We start from the raw sequence: 21,119 nt of genomic DNA, 5'->3' as shown, positions 1-21,119 counted from the left end.
AGCATTAATTTCAGCTTTTACTGAAGAGTTAGCACATGCCTCTCCCCCTCCCCCTCCCCCTCTTTTTAGCTGTTGTATTTTTTTCAGTGTAGCTTGTGCTGCATCAAAGTGACCGATTAGATTAGATAGGAGTACAGACTATTGCAAACATCAATATACGGCACTCGCTGGTGATATCCTGCAAGGTAGCTAGCTAGTGTGGCGGAGGCTTCACGAAAGAAGGCAAAAATGTACAAATTCCATCCAGAATGGGAAGAGGAATTTCTGTTTACTTTGGTGAAAGACAAGTGTGTATATATGTTGTGCCACCAAGCACAAGTACTGACTAAAAGAGGGAATCTGGAGCAGCACCACAATACCAACCACCAGACATTTAAAGACACCTACCCCCAAAGAGCGCAATCCGTGCCAGGAAAGTTGAAGAGCTGAAATCGGAGTTGAAGGCCCAGCAATCATTTTTCACAAAACATGCTGCTCAAAATAAGGCTGCTATTTGAAGCATCATTTCGTGTAAGTCACCTTTTGGCCAAACACAAGAAGCCTTTTACAGATGGCGATTTATTCAAGGAAGCAATGGCCATTACAGCAGAGACTGTTTTTAATGACTTTAAAAACAAAAGGACATCAAAATCGCAATACGTAATATACCGCTTAGCCCTGCAACAGTTACAAGGAGGGTGGAGTCACTATCAGAGGACGTGGATCAACAAGTGTTAAAGGACTTGTCACTCTGAATATTTTTCACTGCTGTTCGATGAATCCCTAGATGTAATGCAAACAGCTCAGCTTGTTGTATTTGTCAGAATGGCTTTCCGGGATTTTACAACAAAGGAGGACTTCCTCACTCTTTTGCACTTAAAGGAGAGAATGAGAGGTGAGGATATTTACAAGGAGTTTAAAAAAAATGTCCGTGAAAATGACATTCCCATTCATAAGCTGGTGGCAATTACTACTGATGAGACCCCAGCAATATGCAGTGTGTGCGTTGGTTTTATAGCACTGTGCCGTAATGACCCTGATTTTCCTGACTTCCTGAATTATCACTGTGTGATTCATCAGCAGGCCTTGGCTGGGAAGGTCATGGATTTTTCTCATGTAATGACACTGGTGGTCAAACTGATAAACTTGATTCGAGCAAAAAGCACTTCAGCACCGCTTATTCAAGGCGTTATTGGATGAGCTCGATGCCGCTTACAGAGGCATACTTCTTCATGCTGTTGTTCGGTGGTTGAGTCGCGGCAAAATGCTGCAACGATTTGTTGACTAGCTGCCTGAGATAAAGACTTTTCTGTCGACAAGAAACGAGGAACACGAGGAGCTGTCAGATGATGCGTGGCTACTGGATTTAGGGTTTCTGTCAGAACTGACGGCTAAATTAAACACACTTAACAACGAGCTCATGGGAAAAGACCAACACCTGGCCCACATGATAAGTGCAGCAAATGCGTTTAAGGCCAAGCTCGGTATTTGGATTTTAAATTTAAAGAATGGGAGGCTGACACACTTTCCCAACTTGGAGAAAATGTTACAAGCCATCAAGGGAAAAAAATGCTTTTTGCCCTGAGCAGTACTGTGTTTACCTAGGCAAACTGGCAATAGAGTTCAATCGGCGTTTTGGGGAGCTAAACGTCATGAAAGATACTACTGCATTTATTTCAAATCCATTTCTGCTGATCGATATAGAACAGATAGCAGCCAAATTCCAGCAAGTATTTGGTGTGCCAAGTGATATTGAAATGGAAATAATTGATTTGCAAAATGACATCGAGCTTAAAGCAAGATCAAGGAATGGTGACTTTTGGGGGCTTGTCAGCAAGGAGGAGTTTCCTCATCTCACCACGTGCACTGAAAGTTAGTGCCTACTTCAGGTCAACTTATCTGTGTGAAGTTGCATTTTCACAGATGAAAATTATTAAATTTAAGTACAGGAGCTGTCTTACTGACAGACACCTTGCAGACTGCCTGTAGTTATGAGCCAAATTTCAGGGAACTAGCAGAAAGTATTCAGCCCCAGTCATTACACTGAGTGCAACAGTCAATTTTTATTCATTTTATTTTTCGTGTTGAAATAAAATGAAATAATGAAACTTAGAATTAAAGATATGAAGTATTATAATATTCTTAAAGAAAGACAGCTATGGACTGTTTGATATGCTAGTTACAGTGTTTTCTTGGTTGAATTAATTTGAAAGTTTGACAAAAGCATTTTATGTAATTCAAATAAAAGGCCTCAAGTTGGAAGTACAGTCTGAGCTGTTTTTTCTCTAAATGATTTAGTAGGTTGATCTTGCCTTTCACTAAGGCCGAGGTAGGGGATCTTGGGCTTAAAAAGGTTGGCGATCACTAGTGTGAAGTATTTGAAATACGGATTTATACCAGAACCAGCACTGTGAAATGTTTTTTTCAAATGAGGCAATGAAATTGCTCAGGCTCCTTGAAGATTTGAAGAGAATACACTGTGATAAAGCAAACAAGAACTTGGGTTATTTACAGTCAAGCAGTCGATAACCCAATTAAGTTTGGGAACCATTGATAAACATGCTGTCAGGCCTTTATTTGTGAAGATTGACTAAAGTCATTCTCAGCCATCCTATTTAAGCTACTTAAATTTAAGTATTTTTCAAGCACCATGTTACTGAATTTTCATATCATGTATCAACTATTTAATGTAGCATGATGACAATATGCCTGAATATTCAATTACACTAAATTTCTTTTAGGAAAGGTCAAAACTAGAAAGTACTTTGGCCAATTTGAAGTCCCTGTTGACTATGGTAAGATCAAGTATTGAAGATCGAGATTTGAAAATGCAAGAGATTCAGTCTCAAATAAATAATGTAAGTATACATGTGCAATTAGATTAGTTATTTTATAATGCATTTCATATTCTAGGGGCCAACAGAATACAAGGTGGGGGGGAAAGCAAAATGTAAAACAAAGCATTAACATACGTTAAATATGAGAGTTTGTTGGAAGACTGAGCAGCGCTGTAAGGAAACAAATAAGGGTAAAGATGTTTACGGTTAAATTGTCATTCAGTGTCATTTGTCAGTGTTTGTAAAAGAAATATGCTACATACAGACTTTAAAGATAACAGAAACAAAATAATATTTTATTCCATTAGATGTTTTCAATAAACCAGCTATATCATCTCTTTTGACCTTTATAGATACTGTTTGACAAACTAAGTTTTTTTTTCTGTTTTCTTTAAATATTCAGCTAATTTATTTTTGCTTTGGATGATCAAGCAGTGTTTCTCATTACTAATTTATGCCTTCTGGGCTCTCTGGGGCAAATGTCTGCAAGAACATTATAAACTCATTTGTGGTATCTTGTATAACTGAATATTCTACTACGATTCTCAGTGTAGACTCCTATATAAAAAATTTGGCATATGGGAGAAATACTGTCTGGTAATATTGGAAACATACTTGACAAGAATCACAAGCATTAGAGAGACAGAGTGATAACCCAGTGGACATGAGTCAGTCTCTATTATAAATCCCACCAGATTTTCAGTTCCATTAAAGATAATTATTTGAGGCTTTGGAAAAGTACAGAATGAGCAACAATTCTTTAACAACTAGGTTGTCTTTTGCACCAGAAGTGAAGTAAAAATACCTTTTTGTTGCATTTCTTTAGAGTAATATCAAACTTTTTCAGACAGATTAATAGCATTCTATACTACACAGGTTGAAGATAGAGTGTTTGAAGATTTCTGCATCAAGATAGGTGTAGCAAATATCCGTGAATATGAGGATGAACATGTGAAGCATTTAGAAGAAATAGCTAAGAAAAGGTCAGAGTAATTTGCAGCTATAAAATCTTTATCTATAAAGATGAACTCTGGATCTCTAAAGTCTACTTTCCAATGTTTAGAGAAAATTCCAATTGTACGTTAACTGTAAATTAATTTAAATATTCAATCTGAGCATTTGCACCAAAACAAAATCAGGTATAATTTCTATCACGGCTTGAGCAAATCTGTAAGAGGTAATGTGGTATAACTAATCGTCTGCCGATTAGAAATTCTGTAAGATTCCAATCCTCTAAAGTTAATAGTTAAAATTTGGCATCTTCTGGACTGGTTTAATAACTTACTCCACCAGATTACCATCCAGGAGCAATTATTTGATTTATCTTACAGTTGTCCATATTTCCCTGCATTTTATGATACTCCTGATACAGTATTCTCTTTTAGAAGATTATATTACCTAAAGCAGATTAATGTTTTAGTTTTTAAACTATATTGAGAATATCCCTATGTTGCAGGTCAGAGTTTGAGAACCAGAAAATACGGTTGGCAATCCAACTCGAATACTTATGTGATAGGATTATAGAAGATGTCAGAAAAATTAATAAGTGGAAAGAAGCTATTGCAAAAGATGAAGAAGAAATTATGAAGTTGAAGAAGGTACTGAGCAGTTAAATTGATTTGGAAACTAGTACAATAATGCATGAAGTTTCAATGGCTATTTGATGATAAACAATTTCCCAAGTTTTAAAAATACTGTTTTAAAGAAGCATTGCATTTTCTGTCAGAATTAAAATTCATTGTAATCCCACAATATTTTATGTAGAACAATTGAAATTTAATTTCCTTTCCTTATTAAGTGACATACTATTTCACTTCGTCCTCAGTTGTTTATACAAAGCACCAGGACAGATTTCTACTTTGCTGTGTGATCAATTATAGGCTAGAAATTTGTTTTCTGTTTTTACTTTCACCAAACCAGCAACATGTAGTATTTAAACTATTCGAAAAAAGTGCCATTATGATCATAGACTTGCATTGTTTTGTTCCTTTGTGTGACCATGCATTGTAATTTCAGCCTGTGTTATATTTTTGATTTATTGCAAAATAATGCAGATTCTTGCACTTAACCTTGCGGCTACAATTTCGGCAGCCAGCTTTTAGGAAGGATACCCAGAGCATTCATTTGAAGAGAAGTGTTTTTCAAAAGTAGCAGCTGCAGTGGTGGAGAGAGCAGGGCGAATGCTCACAGGGTCCCGGAGAGCTGCTGGAGAATACGTTAAGGATGATATTTTCAGTGATAGAAGCCATGAAAGCTCTCCAAGGCTGCAGCTAGAGATTTGGCAGGGAGACTTCTGGAAGGAGTAATTCTGCACAAGTTCAGTTGATGAACTTAACGCGCTTTGGGAAGTCTGCTAAAGTAATAAATCCCCATGCCTGTTTTGTCAGCTCCTGTGGACTGAAGGAGAAGTTGATGAAGAACAATTGAGAATTGAGTTTGGGTGACCACACTAATACAACAAGATGTGAGATTAGGCATAGATTGACATAAGAACCTGGAATTATCGTGAAGCTTAAAAGCCAAGAATAAAAGTGACTATGATTAGGACCTTCACTTCAACTGCATTTAGAGTAATAAGAGGTCAGAGATGCATTACGTCAAACCATAATCTGCAGCAGGGTTACTCTTTGGAGAAGAGGAGTTTCCTGTAAATTGAGTGGACAAAGTCAGAGAAAATGAGCCCTTTCGCCCACTTGGTTTCTGTGGTTGCCTTTAATTCTTATGCTGTTGCCTATTTCCATGCCATCTAGCAAGACAGGTGGAAATAAGTTTTGATTGAAGAAAGTTTGTTAGAAGTTTGGGGAAAGAAGAGTGTTGAGTACAAGCAGTGTTTGGAATGAGGCTGTGGAGTAACCAGATGAAGAATGGAGAATACATCTTCTAGAGCTATCTAATCCATGAATAAACAAAAACTGTAATTTGTAGATGAGTTGAAGTTGAACATCACGTTAAAAATTGGACAGTACATATTCATTGATGTGACTTGGGTGAATTTTATACCTGATCAATGTTTCTATTATAAACAAAAGTTCCTCAAGTGCTAAGAATCTTGTAAGTAAAGCCAGTTTTACACCACTAAAGATTGGGATCAGTTATTTGAGGGTAAATCTGTATCTAACTTATGGGAGTATTTTAAGACTTGTTGAATTAAAGGGGTTGTGTGAGGTAAATATTATACATGAGGAGTGGTAGATGTCTGAAACACTATCAGGTGATAGAAACAGATAACATAGCAACATTTAAGAAGCGTTTAGATAGGCACATGAACAATCAGGGGATAGAGGAAACCACACCAAGTGTCAGTGACAGGATTAGCTTAATTTGGCATCATGGCTGGTGCAGGCAGGGGCCAAAGGGCCTGGTCTTGTGCAATACTGTTCTACATTTACATAATAGGTTGTGTTTATAAAACACTTCTTCTAGCTTTGTAAAATCAGATCCGCAATCTGATTTATTGGGTAGTTCTTTATTTTCCTCTTACATTTGCTTGGCATTTTTCTTTACTTCCAGGTGGGAGAGGATGTATAACATATTATCTCGCTTGACAAGGCTCTGACCTTGTGTATATGAATGAGTGTATTTGGAGAACAGGTTAATAGATAAATATAGCTCTCATAATCATTTTAATCACTTCCAAGCCACACAACTGCATCCTAGCTCCTTTCGCCATTTACCATTCTCTTTTTATCCTACCTCTTCCCCACTGAATTACCCATTCAAACATTTACTCTTCTTTTCTATCTCTAACCATACCTGTGATCATTCTGTCTTTCCAAGGATGTAATAAGGCCAGAGTCCCCTCTTCATCCTCAGCTAAGTGCCTCCTCCTTTTTTAAGATATAACTTTAAATTAGAAATTAAAATACTTTTTCAATCATACATTGAGCACGTTTTAATTGTTGACAAAAAGTGAATAAAATAATTAGCTGGCTGGAAAATATTTTTTAAAAATTAAGATAACATTTTAAAATAACTTGGGAGTTTTTCATCTTGTTTTGAAATTACTTGAAGGAAAATATATTAGAAGCAGCAAAGGGAAATTCAGTAATAACTATTTAATTGTTGAGCCAGATGTTCAATTTGGCTGCAAGCACAGTTATTTCCAATGGTTCCATTTAATATCAGAGAATATGTACAATGTACAACTTGAAATTCTTATTCTCCACAGACATCCTTGAAAACGGAAGAAAAAACCCCAAAGAATGAATGTCAGGAAAAATGTAGAGTGCCAAGACCCCTGCCGCCCTCCCACGCATAAGCAGCATCAACCCTACCCCTTCCCCCACTTATTCTAGCATAAAGCATCTGCATTCTGACCACCCACCATGCAAGCAACAGCAAAGCCCCCAAAGGGAGACTATACTTCAAAAACTAACTGTTCACTCCAATATTTCAACATCCCATAGGCTCTCTCTCTCACTAGCAAGGGAGAGACAGATATCGCTATTCCACAACTAGAGGGGAGATAAAAGTCGCTGTTTAGATGTTACAGTCAGTCTGTCTGGAGCGCTGCTTTTTATTTCTAGTTCCTCTACTCGAGAATCGGCAGCAAACTCACTCACTATCGAGAGAGAGAAAACAATTGATCCCGAGTGCAGAACCCTCCAACAACCACTTTTGCTGTCTTCAGTGTCTAGCTTCCACTGTGCTTCGGTTCGCGGCACCTGTGAAAATTCAGGGCCACGCAAATGCCCAAAGGCTTCCAACTTCAGGCTGAATCTGGAGATATTGAAACACTGCAGAGCAGCGAGCTCCAAGAATGGGAACATGCTGCCATGCAGAAACTGCAGTTTGATCAAAGATCCCAGCTACCCTGAAAAGGAAAATAGACACATTAGAATAGGAAGAATTTAACTGTTTTGCTGATGAGCTGCAAGAAATTGCCCTCTGGTGCCATCTTTAGCTCTGCCCACTTTGAGGCCAGCATGTACAGTTTTAAGCTCAGAGACTCACTGCTGTGGTCATCCCATAAAATAAAATGGGCTATCAACACAGCATTAGGTATTGTGATGTTCTGGATCTAGTGTGCTCTGCTCATGTCCGTTTGACAGCTTGCTTCTGTAAAAGGCCTTTGAATTGTTTTAAATGTTTGATAGTTTCAAAACAGTTCAAAAGGATAATGCAATTAAATGTTAAAATGCTTAGAAACATCTGGCACAACAAATTAATTGGAAACATGAGATTATGGGAAACAAGAAAAATAAACCATTTATCTGCATTTTTCTTTACAATCATGGTTGGTAATCCTATTCATATGTATGGGCTCATGTTACATGTGGCATTATCTGCAGTGGGCACCCGGTCTCTCAGCTCAGGATATTTGCGTTGAAGACCTGGAATCATTACTGAGTCCAGCAGTGGAGCAAGCAATCAGATGTGATGGCATCTCCAACTTGTTGCAATGCTGCTTATCTTATAGACTTTTGCTAACCAACGGTTTCCTGGAACTGCTCGCTGAATATCACATTCCAGTCTGCTGATAATCATACCTCAAGTATAGATGTACTTTCTAAAGAAGACATTAGAAGTAACCAAAGCCATTGCAGTACAGAGAGATTTAATGATATTGAAACTACACTACACATGATCTGAGACAAAAGGCCAAAAATATGTTATTCCATTTATTTTGTTGAAATGTGTTTTCTATATTTGTTACAAAGAACATTAATAATCTAAATTTAAGGAAAAAGTTCATGAACTGTGGTAGATGATTCAATAAGATGTGTTAAGGAAAACATTAAAGTTAATGTTACAATCGATTTAGAGTAGGAATATCTGAGGCCATCTTCAGGTTGAAGTAGAAGTCGTTGCTGGCACTTCATTGTGTGGAATGTAGCAATGCATGGCAGCCACTGGTGTTCATTTGATGCCACTCCTGAAGAACTCAACAGTGCTTTTTATGCATATGAGGCTATTGTTGCAGAAGGTTTGATTGGGGTTTTTCATGGAAGTAAAAGGATTCCACTCCATCTGAACCAGAACCTGAGGTCCAAGATGAGCATCTACCATTAAGAAGGTCTCTTGCAACCATCCATTATTATTTATTGTGCCACTCCCTTAACTCACCCGCATGCTATCAGCCCCCTCAGCACCCCACCCAGCCCTTACCTTTCTTGCCCCTTTGACATTGTTTTAACTGTTCTCTACATGCTCTGCTCAGCCATACTCTAATCCACTCACCCGTCATGTTCTTCAGTCCCTCAAGCAATTACAGTACTGTGTAAAAGTCTTAGACACAAGTAAAAAAAATTCTGTAAAGTGAAGATGCTTTCAAAAAGAATAAAATGAAAACAGTTTCTAAATATCAAAAAAAAATTACAGTAAAGAGCAGTAAACAGTAATAAACTAAATCAAATCAATATTGGCTGTGACCACCCTTTTAAAACTGCAGCAATGGGTTTAGGTGTACTGTTGTTCGGTTTTATAAGTGTAATGCCCTGATTAAGATTTTTACAGGTATACTGTAGGTATTTCATTTTAGTGGTTCTGTAGGAGCAGTCTGTTCTGCTTTCAGCCTGTTTGGGTTTGACTAAGATAGGGGGTTTTGTGGTTCAACTTAAGAATGTTGTGTCTGCCAATCAGGATGGTGGAATTGCGAGATTCTAGGTGGGTGGAGAGATTTTTGTGATGGACACTGGTGTGGGTCGAGGTCGCTTTGGCAGGAGCTGGGAGAAGATAGGAGGATGCTGTCTATGTTGCACAAGGTGCTTTATGCAGATGAATACTTCAAGCAGGAAGGACCTGTCCTTCTGTGGGGTAGCCTCTTCGTTAGAGATGGATTTCGAATGACATTCAGAAGGTGGTGTGTGTTTTTGAGCAAACTGTGGATCCGGCGCATGAGTTAAAGACAACTTCAAGATGAGCTCAACTTAAGTGCATATTTGGACTGGGTTGCTAATGGATCCTTTTTATTTTTTTTCTTTTCTTTTTACTACTAACTGTTCAATAAAGCTGATATTTGTAAATCTATATACTACTAAAACTCTCATGCTCTGTCTGTGACCTCCAATTAGCGCAAACGGTGCATTGCAGTGACACTTTTTTTGGCTAAATCAAATTAAAATACGCTAACTTACAGAATGCAGGCAAAATTCAGGGTTATACTTTTGTATAAAATTGCTCATTTGCAAAAATCAACAGGTTCTCTTTCACCCAAGAGCCGATCCGCCATCATGGAAATCGGAACGCGACAGCCCGACGCATGCACACAGTCAGCCTCAGCAGCGACACCTACCAGAGCAAAAGGGCAGGGCAGCTCTATTTCGAGGGGTCACATTCTGCTAATCACCATCAGCATGTGCAGGATTGGGACAGATCGAACTGCCACCCATCAATAAGAGATAATTAATTTTTATTGTAATGACGTACTTCGAGACACCCAGAAAACCTTTTGCTGCAGTCAAAGGACAGCAGTGACTATATCACGTCCATTTAGGAGAGCGCCAACCACATCATCAAGAATAATCAGCAACCTTTGGTGTTACTGCTTCGTATCTTCTATCCAGCATTAGGGTAAAAAAAAAGGTCAGCTTAATTATGCCATATGGAAAGGGAAGGGGGACATTATGGTCAAGAGATGACGCCAAACGTCGTCGGGAAGCTGCAAGGAGAGGGAGAGAATAAGAATCGGATGAGGCCAGGGCCGCACGACTCCAGGATCAAAGAGTCAGGACAAAAAAAGATGAGAGAAGAGACAGAGGAGAAGAGGCATGCACATCTCCAGGATCACAGACAAACAACAAACAGCAGAAGAGATGAAGAGACGGGTGTTGAAAGAACTGCACGTCTCCAGAATGACAAAGAGAGGCACAAAGATGGCAGATAAACCAGAAATGAGGCCGTCAAAAGTGTCCTTCGTTAAACGAGGAGGAGCTATATTTGCTTTGCTACGCGTCGTTCTTCTTTAATAAACTGAGGTTTTCTACTTCAGTTTCCAAAGCAAAGCAATACCAGTAGCATTCAGGAACATTTAATGTTCATTCTGGTCACATCAGATTGCACTACCCTTCTCTCACAGGGTGTCCCAACGGGTCACCCCGTTGTCTTATACTTTAATTGTATGAATATATGAGTTGTTATTTCTTGCCAAAGGCTAATTGCATGGAGACAGTATTTACACAGACTGTGGTTCAGGTGGACAAAACATCCTGGTCTCCTGGAATTGGTGGGATCCAAGTCATATCTACCCTAGATATACAAGCCTGAGAAAGGTAGTTTTCTCATCGCTGAGTCCGTTGGCTGTTAGCAAGTGGCTAATAAGCCACATCTATAGAGACGCCCGGTAAAAAGGGTTTCATATATTTTAAAAAATCGGCTTGTAGATTGTTCCAAGCATCTTGGAGAACTTGCCACAGTTCTTCTGCAGACTTTGGCTGTCTTGATTGCTTCTGTCTCTCCAGGTAATCCCAGACAGCCTCAGTGATGCTGAGATCAAGGCTCTGGTGCCATAACATCTGTTGGAGAACTCCTTGTTTTTCTTTTCACCGAAGCAAGTTCTTTATGACCTTGGTTGTGTATTTGGGGTCATTGTCCTGCTGCAGAATGAAGTTGAGACCAATCAGATGCCTCCCTGACAGTTTTGTGTTATTGTCGTGTGAACAAAGTCACCAGAGAAACACAGTTGGTAGAAATGAAAAGTAGTCTTTTATTTGAGACACACACTCACAAATAAACTGACAGCCTTTTGGAATCACCAGAAAGGGAGAGAGGGGAGAGAGAGAGAGAGAGAGAGAAAGACCCTTTCTGAACAAGAGGGTCTACCTGACCCAACACTGCATGGCGTTTTATATGCTGAGGATCAAATGACAATTCCATATTTACAATGCTTCCTTTGAACCACACACCACCCTCTTTACATCCACACGACAAACACCCAAATAATGAATTTAATCAGCATTGTCTGGTCTTCCAATTAGCTGTGGTTCATAGTCTCAGGAACTCATTGCTCAGAGCTGCATTTTAGATTTAATCCACAGTTCATATTCAAATCTTAAAATTACTGGCTGAAGTTATTTGCATTATGTGCTAACCCCAAAAAACACCAACAGCATAATGGATGAGAATCTGCTTGTACTCCTCAGCACTGAGGACCCCATTAATTCTGACCAGATCACCAACTCCATTTGCAGAAATGCAGCCCAAACCTGCAGGGAACCTCTACTATGTTTCACTGTTGGCTGCAGACAGTCATCTATATAGCACCCTCCAGCTCTTCTATGGACAAACTGCTTCATGTTTGAGCTAAAATGTTCAAATTTTGACTCATTGGTCCAGAGTACTTGCTCCCATTATTCAGGACCCTATTCCTTGTGTTTTTGTGCCTATGTAAGTCTCTTGGCTTTGCTTCCACTTTGGAGGAATGGCTTTTTGGCAGCAACTCTTCCATGAAGACTTCTCTGTATTTTCAAGGGGTATACTTGGGTTCCAGTGGTTTCTGTGAGTTCAGATGTGATAACAATAATGGACTTCTTCTGAGTTAGAAGTGACATCAGTTCATTGTATCTCTGAACTGCTGCACTCAGTTTCCATGGCTGACCATTGTGTTTCTGGTCCTCAACCTTGTCCATTTCTTTGTGCTCCTTCAGAACAGCTTGGACAGCACATATTGAAACTCCTGTCTGCCATGAAATTTCTGCTTGAGAGAGACCTTGCTGATGCAGAATGACCACCTTGTGTCTTGTTGTTAAGCTCATTCTTACCATGATGTAAGAATTGAGGGTGTGAGGGTTGAACTGTGCCATCTGCCACACCCTCACCTTTTAGTTTGGTTGTCCTGCACTCAGTTTGATTCTTTCTGCACCCATTTATGTTTCAGTTAATCAGTTTAATTCATTCAACCTATTATGTCATTGATCATGAGGACCTGTTTGTTATCTTTGTTTAATCATGCACTGGGCTATATCCCTGCAAACTTACTATTTGAAAAGTGGCCTATTACTTAATATGTTATTTTTAAGGAAATATGAAAATCTCTGAACATTTAATTTTATGAAAAAATGAATGGAAATCTAAAATCTGTTCTTTTCTATTGACACAGTAATGCAGAAGACAAAGAATATACATCTAAAGCAAAACTTGTGTTTTAAAAAAATCTAGGGTGCCTCGGACTTTTGCAAAGTACTGTTCCTAATTTCCTGCACCAGACGTTCACCACCCCTTTAGATATTTTCATGCCTATTCCTTCTCTGTGTGAGATGTACCCCCCTAGGAAATTGCCGAATAAGGCCCTGATAATTGGATATCGTCTTAGTAGCTGTATAAAATTGTGTATTGAGGGCCTTTGATTATCGGTGTGGGTGTTGCTGATTTTGACTCACATCTCTCATTCAGTACTGCATATTTCAGTTATGTCTGTAACCTTAATTGTTTTCATCAGCATTTAAACTTCCTAGTTAGATTAAAAAAGAAAAGCAAAAAATGCAAGAAATGATTGGAGTATTTAATCCTTTATAATATAGTTCAGGATAGCTTTGCTTATTAGATTAGTCAAAATATAAAATTATTTTCTAAATACACACAAACTGCGAAGTTCAAATAGTGCATGTAGATCAGCCAGATTTAAAGAAAGGGAATGATATTAACATGGGTGAAAGGATGGAAGGATTAGAAGAAAGGGCAAATGGCTAAAAGGGGCAGGGAAGAGGTTGGAAATTAAGTAATGTACCATACAGGTGAGGGTTGAGATTATGAGAGAGAGGTTAGAAGGGCCCCTCAATCATCAAATATGAAAGAACTTATGAATAGATACATTATCCTGGTAAGGGCAACCTATTGTATTTAAATATTGTGAAGCACCTACAGCCTCTGTGTTTAGTGCCATCCTGAATTTTAAAAAATCAGCACTCTTTCTGTAGTCATTCATCATCAAGAAAGCAATCTCTTTATCGTTCTGGAGGTTCTCAGCTTTACGTCTTTACTTAGATTACCTTAGGTGAAATCAACAATTTATGGGTGTAAGAGTTAAACCCAATATTTATCTATTCTAGGTTTAATGACTTTATTCTGCACTTCACTGTCCAGATGGTACTTGCACTCTTCTCCTTATTCATCCATTCATTAATGTGCAATGTCAATGGAAACTTCACAGCTGTCTTCTATTATAATTTGCAGGAAGAGTTACGGTTAATGAGAGTTGTAGACGAAATCATGGCAATGCAGCAGGATTTTACTAACCAGCTTTTAATTAAGAAGACACAAGTCCAGGATGTGCAAAAGGAACTTGATGAAGCCAGAAAGAAATTATCAAATACTGACAGGTACATTTATCCAAGTTATCATAGCAAAAACGACTTTGTTTTGAATACTGCTATATCATTGTACAACAAATGATTAACATTTAGAACACAACTTCCACTTTTTTGTTTGCTAATAATTATAATTTAATAAATCCAGCAATATGCCTACTTTTCAAAGTAGACATTAATAGCTTGGTTAAATTGTTTTTTGATCATTCAGTACAAAAAAAAATCAAGTGAAAAATATTAGCATAAAATAATGGAAGAAGACCTACAAAAAGAGCTTAACTATCACATCAAGCATGAGCAGCATTTTGAAAGAACTATCTAATTCTGACCTTCCCCATTGCCTTACCAGTTTACCATTTCAGGTGTTTATGCAATTTCCTACTGAAACGTGGCATTGAAACTCCTATCAGTCTTGCAGACAGCATATTAGATAACAAGAACATGTATTTTTAATCAATGCATTACCTTTCCTTTGTCAATTATCTTAAATCTGTATTGTTTAATTAATGATCCTTGTGCCCTTCGATCAGTGTCCTTTTTCCTGGACCTGATGAATTGCAATCTCAGGTCTTAAAAGGTATGGCACTCAGTGTTATGTGATGCGTTAGTTGTAATCTTCCAAAGTTTTCTAATTCTGGAAATTTCCCAGGAATTGGAAGACTGCAAATTCAACAATCTTAAAGGAAGTAAGAAGGTAGGAACAGGCAAGTGTGGGCCAGTTAGCCTAAGTAACATGTTTTTGTTGGAAAATACTAAAATCTGTGCTTAAGGAAATAATTGCCAGGGACTTTACAAATCAATACAATTCACCAGTCTTTTTGTAAAGGGGAAATAATCTTTGAGGAATTTATGAGATTGTAATACTTAAACAGCAGAATGAAAAAAACTGGTAAGTAGAGTGTTTTAGGTATATAAAAAGAAACATATTGTAGGGTGCCAAATAGAAATTAATCTTGTGTTATCAACCTATGGAATTGTGTATTACATAATAGCATGGATACAGGATCGGTTACCTACTGAAAAGAGTCTGGATAAATTGATTATTTCTAGTTTGGAAGGTTGTAGCTAACAAGATGTCACAATGGTCATTATTGGGGCCTCAAATTTTGGCAACGGATGTTAATGTCCTGGAAGATATAGCTAAGTATATTGTATCTTTATTTGATGATGATCCAAAGCAATGAAGGAAAGCTTCTTGTAATGAAGACAGAATCAGTCAACAAAGGGAATATAGATAACCTGGAAGAACTGTTTGGGGCCCTGAATGGTAGTGAGGGAGGAGGTGTAAGGGCAGGTGTAGCACTTGTTCCATTTGTAAGGATAAGTGCCAGGAGGGAGATCAGTGGGGAGGGACACATGGACAAGGGAATCGTATAAGGAGCAATCCTTGCGGAGAGCAGAAAGTGGGGGTGGGGGGGAAGATGGTGGTGGGATCCCGTTGGAGGCAGTGGAAGTTGCGGTGAATTATGTGCTGGACGTGGAGGCTAGTGGGGTAGTAGGTGAGGACAAGAGGAACCCTATCCCTGGTAGGGTGGCGGAGGATGTGGTAAGAGCAGACGTGCGTGAAATGGAAGAGATGTGGTTGAGGGCAGCATTAATGGTGGAGGAAGTGAAGTCCCTTTCTTTAAAAAAGGAGAACATCTCCTTGGTTCTGGAATAAAAAGCCTCATCCTTAGAGCAGATGCAACGGAAATGGAGGAATTGAGAGAAGGGGATGGCATTTGTACAAGTATCAGGGTGGGAAGAGGAGTAGTCCAGGTAGCTGCATTTTTTTCCCATAGATGCTGCCTGGCCTACTGAGTTCCTTCAACATTTTGTGTGTGTTGCATGGGTTTCAGCATCTGCAGATTTTCTCTTGTTTGTGTCTAATCCAGTTTTCTACCTTATCTTGAATGCTCAAGCAATGGCACCTTCTTGACCAACCTCCCATACAGGACCTTGTCAACTGCCTTGCCAAAGTCCGTGTAGACAGCATCCACTGATTTGCCTTCATCAACTTTTCTAGTAACTTCCTCAAAAAAACTCTATAAGATTGGTTAGACACCATGCACAAAGCCATGCTGACTAGCCTTAATGACAGTCCGTGTCTATCCAAATACTCATATATCCATTCCCTTAAAATACCTTTTAATAACTTTCCTGCTACTAATGTCAGGCTCACCGGCCTATAATTTCCTGATTTATTTTTAGAGCCTTTCTTAAACAGTGGAACAATATTAGCTCTCCTCCAATCTTCTGGTATCTCATGTGTCACTAAGGATGAGTTAAATATCACTGCTGGGGCCCCTGCAATTTCTGCAATTGCTTCCCACGGTCCAAGGGAACTCTTTGTCAGGCCCTGGGAATTTATCCACCTTAATTTGCCTTAAAATAGTAAACACTTCCCCCTCTGTAATCTCTATAGAGTCCATGGAGTCGATGTTGCTTTGCCTCACTTCTATAGATCCTCATCTCCTGGGTAAATACAGTTGCGAAAACTCTACTTAAGATCTCCCCCCATCTCTTTTGGCTCCACGCATGGATTACTATTCTGACCTTCCAGAGCACCAATTTTGTCACTTGCAATCCTTTTGCTCTTAATGTATCCGTCGAATCGCTTAGGATTCTCCTTCACATAATCTGTTAAGGCAACCTCATGCCGCCTTTTAGCCCACCTGATGTCTTTCTTAGATGTTCTCTTACACTTCTACTCCATAAGTACCTCATTTGTTCCTACCTATCTACAACTGCTATGCACCTCCTTTATTTTTCTTAATTGGGGCCTCAATATCTCTTGAAAGGCAAGGTTCCCTAAACCTGTTATCTTTACCCTTTATTTTGATAGGCACATACAAGCTTTGTACTCTCAAAATTCCATTTCTGAAGACCTCCCACGTACCAGGTACACCCTTGCCAGAAAACAGTCTGTCCCAATCCATACTTGCCAGAAACCTTTCTGATAACCATAAAAATTGGCCTTTCTCCAGTTTAGAATCTCAACCTGTGGACTAGACCTATCTTTTTCCATATTTACTTTGAAACTCATGGCATTATGATCACTAGATTCCAAGTGTTCTCTGACACACACTTCTGTCACCTGCCCTATCACTCCCTAAGAGCAGATCAACTATCGCACACTCTCTTTTTGGGACTTCTACATACCGATTAAGGAAACTTTCCTGAGCACATTTGGAAAAACTTTGTCCCATCCAGTGCTTTTATAGTATTGGAGTCATAGTCAATATGTGGAAAGTTAAAATCAACACCAAATTATCAACCTTATGGTTCTTGCAGCACTCTGCGATCTCTAGAAACTTGTTCCTCTAAATCCCATGAACTGTTGGGTGGTCTGTAATATAGCCCCATTAACATGGCCATACCTGTCGTCTTCCTCAATTCCACCCATAACGCCTCAGTAGACGAGTTCTCCAGTCTGTCATGATTGAGCAATGCCATGACATTTTCCCTGACTAGTAATGCCAACTGTCCTTTAATCCCTCCTGTACTGTCACATCTAAGACAATGAAACCCTGAATATTGAGCTACCAGTCCTGCCCCTCCAGCAACCAAGACTTAGACTAATGGCTGCAAATCATAATTCAATGCGTTGGTCTATGCCCTGACCTCATCTGCTTTTCCTACTTCTTGCATTGAAATATACACAGCTCAGGACATAAGTCGCACTATGCTCAACCTTTTGATTGCTGACTTTGTCTGAGGTCTTAATAACATCTGTCTCCACAACCTCTCCACTATCTGTTCTGGCACTCTGGTTCTCATCTCCCTGCAACTCTAGTTTAAATCCTCCCATGCAGCACTAGTAAACCTTCCTGCTAGGATATTAGTCCCCTTCCAGTTCAGGTGCAAGCTGTCTCTTCTGTGCTGATCCTACCTTTCCAAGAAGAGAGCCCAGTGATCCAAAATTTAATGCTCTACCTCCTACGTCAACTCTTTAGCCATATGTTAAATCTTCCTATTACTGGCCTCACTAGCACGTAGCACAGGTAACAATGCTGAGATCACAACTCTGGAGGTCCTGCCCTTTAACTTAGCACCCAGCACCCTGAACTTACTTTGCAGAATCCCGTCACTCTTTCTACCTATGTCATTGGTACCTACATGGACCATGACCTCTGGCTGTTCACCCCCCCACTTGAAAGCTAGTGTTTTTTTTACACAAGTCACTTGAAGTTAGGAGCCTACAGACAGACAATTCCCCCTCTCCCCCTCTCCCCCTCTCCCCCTCTCCCCCTCTCCCCCTCTCCCCCTCTCCCCCTCTCCCCCTCTCCCCCTCTCCCCCTCTCCCCCTCTCCCCCTCTCCTCCCCCTTTATATCACATATGAAATATAATTTTTAAATCTGATTAAAGTTGAAATGTAAGTGCAGTAAACAGGAAAACAGTATGTGAGAGAAATGGTAGTATAATGATGATACAGTTGTTACAGGCTAGTAACCCAAGGACATAGGTTAACATTCCAGAAATCAAGGTAGCTATGGCATTTAAATTCAGTTGAAAGACTGGAACTAAAACTAAAGCATCCAGTCCGTCAGATTGGTATCTACTTTTAGAGTGGAATTATGTCTTTGTTTTCTAACCTGGCCTGTGTTATTTCAAATTTAGAGTATTGTGATAAACTCTTAAAGTGGTCTCTGAAATTACCTAATAACCTACTTTTCACAGGGGCAGTGAGGGATGGGCAATTATTAATGATGGCAAAATTTTTAAAAATGGCTTCTAAGGACCGAGTACAGGAATTTTATAGGTGAGACATTATCTGGACTATTACATATACTTAAGGGAGTATATATATTGGATGGTGAAAGTGCAATAAGAAGTTATCAGATTAATTCCTGGAATGACTGGTTTGTGGTATGAAGAAATACCAAAGAGACCAGAGTGAAATTAGAAAAATAAGAAGTTAACTCATTGAAATATACATAATTCTTAAAGAGCTTGAGAGAGAAGATAGATGTGGATTTATATTCAAGCACAATAATCAAGACTGGAAACTTAAAAAAAAATAAACAAAAACATCACTTCATGTTTCTTTCTGTCTAGGGAGTTGACAAAGTTTCAGAAAGAATATGTTTCTGTTGAAGCATCTATAGAACAAGGAAGATTGGAGCGACACAATCTTCTGATTGCCTGCAAAGTCCAGGATATACAGATTGAATTACTCCAGGGCAGACTAGAAGAAATTAGTGAGGTATATACAGTATTGGAATCTATTTTCTTGTTACTTTTCTAGAATGTCTGTATACTTGGAAATATGTTGTTTCAGGTAAAGGGGCAAATCATTAGAGAAAAGAACTGTGACTTCCACCTAATTATCATGGAGTACTTTTTAGGAAATAAAATACAGAACCATTTGTTAAATCCTTGATTACACAGTTAGCAGGTATGCTGTGCAAGTCTGTTTTAAATTGTACAATCTAGGTCCATCCACCATTCTGAAATCAGAGGACCACTTCAGTCCTCTCCAGCATAATGGATCCAAGGGCTAACATTTTCTAAGTCAATGATCACAGAGACCTATGATGTTCAGACATAGCCCTGATCACACTTCAATTCCTGTGCTAGTTTTCCTGCAAAGGTGCAGGTCTTTGGGATCCTGTACCTCTTAGCTTACAGCTGGCATTGGTTGTTTTGTGTCATGTCCTGAAGTTTATAGCATACATTTTAGGAGGGAGCTCACAATTGGTCTCTACTTTGGAGGAGATACTTCTTGAGTAGAGCTGACAGTCTCAAGCACTCAGATTTTGCAGGATTGCTGACTTGTTGGAAGTTCAGGGGGTTCTAGATGGTCTTCCCATATGAACATGGAATTCCTTCAGCATCACAATGACACACAAAAGTATGTATGCAGTGTGCAATATTGAGATACCTCTTTCCCACAGACACCCACAAGACAAAGAAAACCATGAAACCCGTTCAAAGAATAAGCATCAACCCACATGCAAAAAAATTGTGCTAACAGCAACAAAAAAACAAACAAAAACACAGAATATGAAGTACAAAATTGAAAGAGTCCATGCATATACAGTTCAGCTCAGTGTTCATATCTGCAGGCCATCCTGGTTCAAAATCACCCAAAATAGCAACCAAAAAGGAGCAACCAGAAACACATCATAACCTGAACTACAGAGTCCAATCCACAAACTGCATCAATTAAACCTTGCCCAGGGCCCAGAACTCTGACACCATCCTTCAACAGCATCAAGGAAGAGAGAGAGAGACTATTTGAATACAGGGTCCTTCCTTTGGGAGCAGCGAGTGAGAGGGAGAGAGAAACCGTCACACCTAGATGCCTTCCTCTGGCAGCAACAAGCAAGAAGCTGGTAGATGGCGCTGAACACTCACTCGCTTCAATGATTTCAATCTTCCTCAGTGCTTTAATCGGCAAGACCAGCAAGAAACAGAGTTGATCATGGGCTCATGGCCTGTCTCCAGGCTTCCTGGCCTCTAGGCTGCACTCTTCGCTTGAAACACCCTTGGAGACAGCAAAGCGTCAGATCTCCCAAATGGCTCAAAATACACGCCACCAAAATGTTGATCATGGGCTCCAACAATAGCAAAGCCACATTTGAAAGAAAAAGAAGATGCAAAAAAGTGAAAGAAATAGTTTCGTGAACCGTCTGCATGATGTCGCCCTTGGTTGTGTTGATCATTGGTACCATCTTCTTCTAGCAGCAGAAAAAAGGTAAAGAGCTTATTAGCAGCATTGGAGAAAAGCACTGACAGTGTATGCATCATAGCTCAAAGCTTCCTTACCTGTGTAGCTGGTTACATGGTTAATATATGGTTTTGAATTTCCTGTAGCAAATTAATGTGACATGGCAACGGTGTTTGAAATAACCAAATACATAATGTAAATCACACCTGTTGTCAGATGGGATTTCAGGTTGATTAGATGACTTAATTTTTATATGTAACCATTATCAGCATAAGGAGTATTTTGTCATGTAAGCTATGCTCATTTACATTTATTAATGTAAAATGCTCATTTCATGGCAGTTATACCCTGGGTACTTATACCCATGACAATACATTTGAACTTGAAACCAGGGATATACAACTGTT

The 21,119-nt window shown here is 39.2% G+C and overlaps 2 protein-coding genes across 2 annotated transcripts in view; one reads left to right on the top strand and one right to left on the bottom strand.

Moving 5' to 3' along the window:
• Positions 1-449, bottom strand: part of LOC140203358 (RIB43A-like with coiled-coils protein 2) — a 77,584-nt gene extending 77,135 nt beyond the window's left edge. The window contains exon 1 of the mRNA XM_072269403.1: positions 388-449. The gene's annotated coding sequence lies outside the window, so the exon portion shown is untranslated. The remainder of the gene's footprint in view (positions 1-387) is intronic.
• Positions 1-21,119, top strand: part of LOC140203287 (structural maintenance of chromosomes protein 1B-like) — a 112,793-nt gene that overhangs the window by 47,268 nt on the left and 44,406 nt on the right. Inside the window, exons 14-18 of the mRNA XM_072269301.1 lie at positions 2,721-2,837; positions 3,693-3,799; positions 4,273-4,414; positions 13,926-14,071; positions 19,098-19,245. Coding sequence (XP_072125402.1) covers positions 2,721-2,837; positions 3,693-3,799; positions 4,273-4,414; positions 13,926-14,071; positions 19,098-19,245 — 660 coding nt within the window. The remainder of the gene's footprint in view (positions 1-2,720; positions 2,838-3,692; positions 3,800-4,272; positions 4,415-13,925; positions 14,072-19,097; positions 19,246-21,119) is intronic.

The sequence above is a fragment of the Mobula birostris genome, chromosome 9 (assembly GCF_030028105.1).
Source record: "Mobula birostris isolate sMobBir1 chromosome 9, sMobBir1.hap1, whole genome shotgun sequence".
Classification (NCBI taxonomy): Eukaryota; Metazoa; Chordata; class Chondrichthyes; order Myliobatiformes; family Myliobatidae; genus Mobula; species Mobula birostris.
Note: the sequence above shows the minus strand (reverse complement) of the source record. Positions and strands in the feature narration are given on the sequence as shown.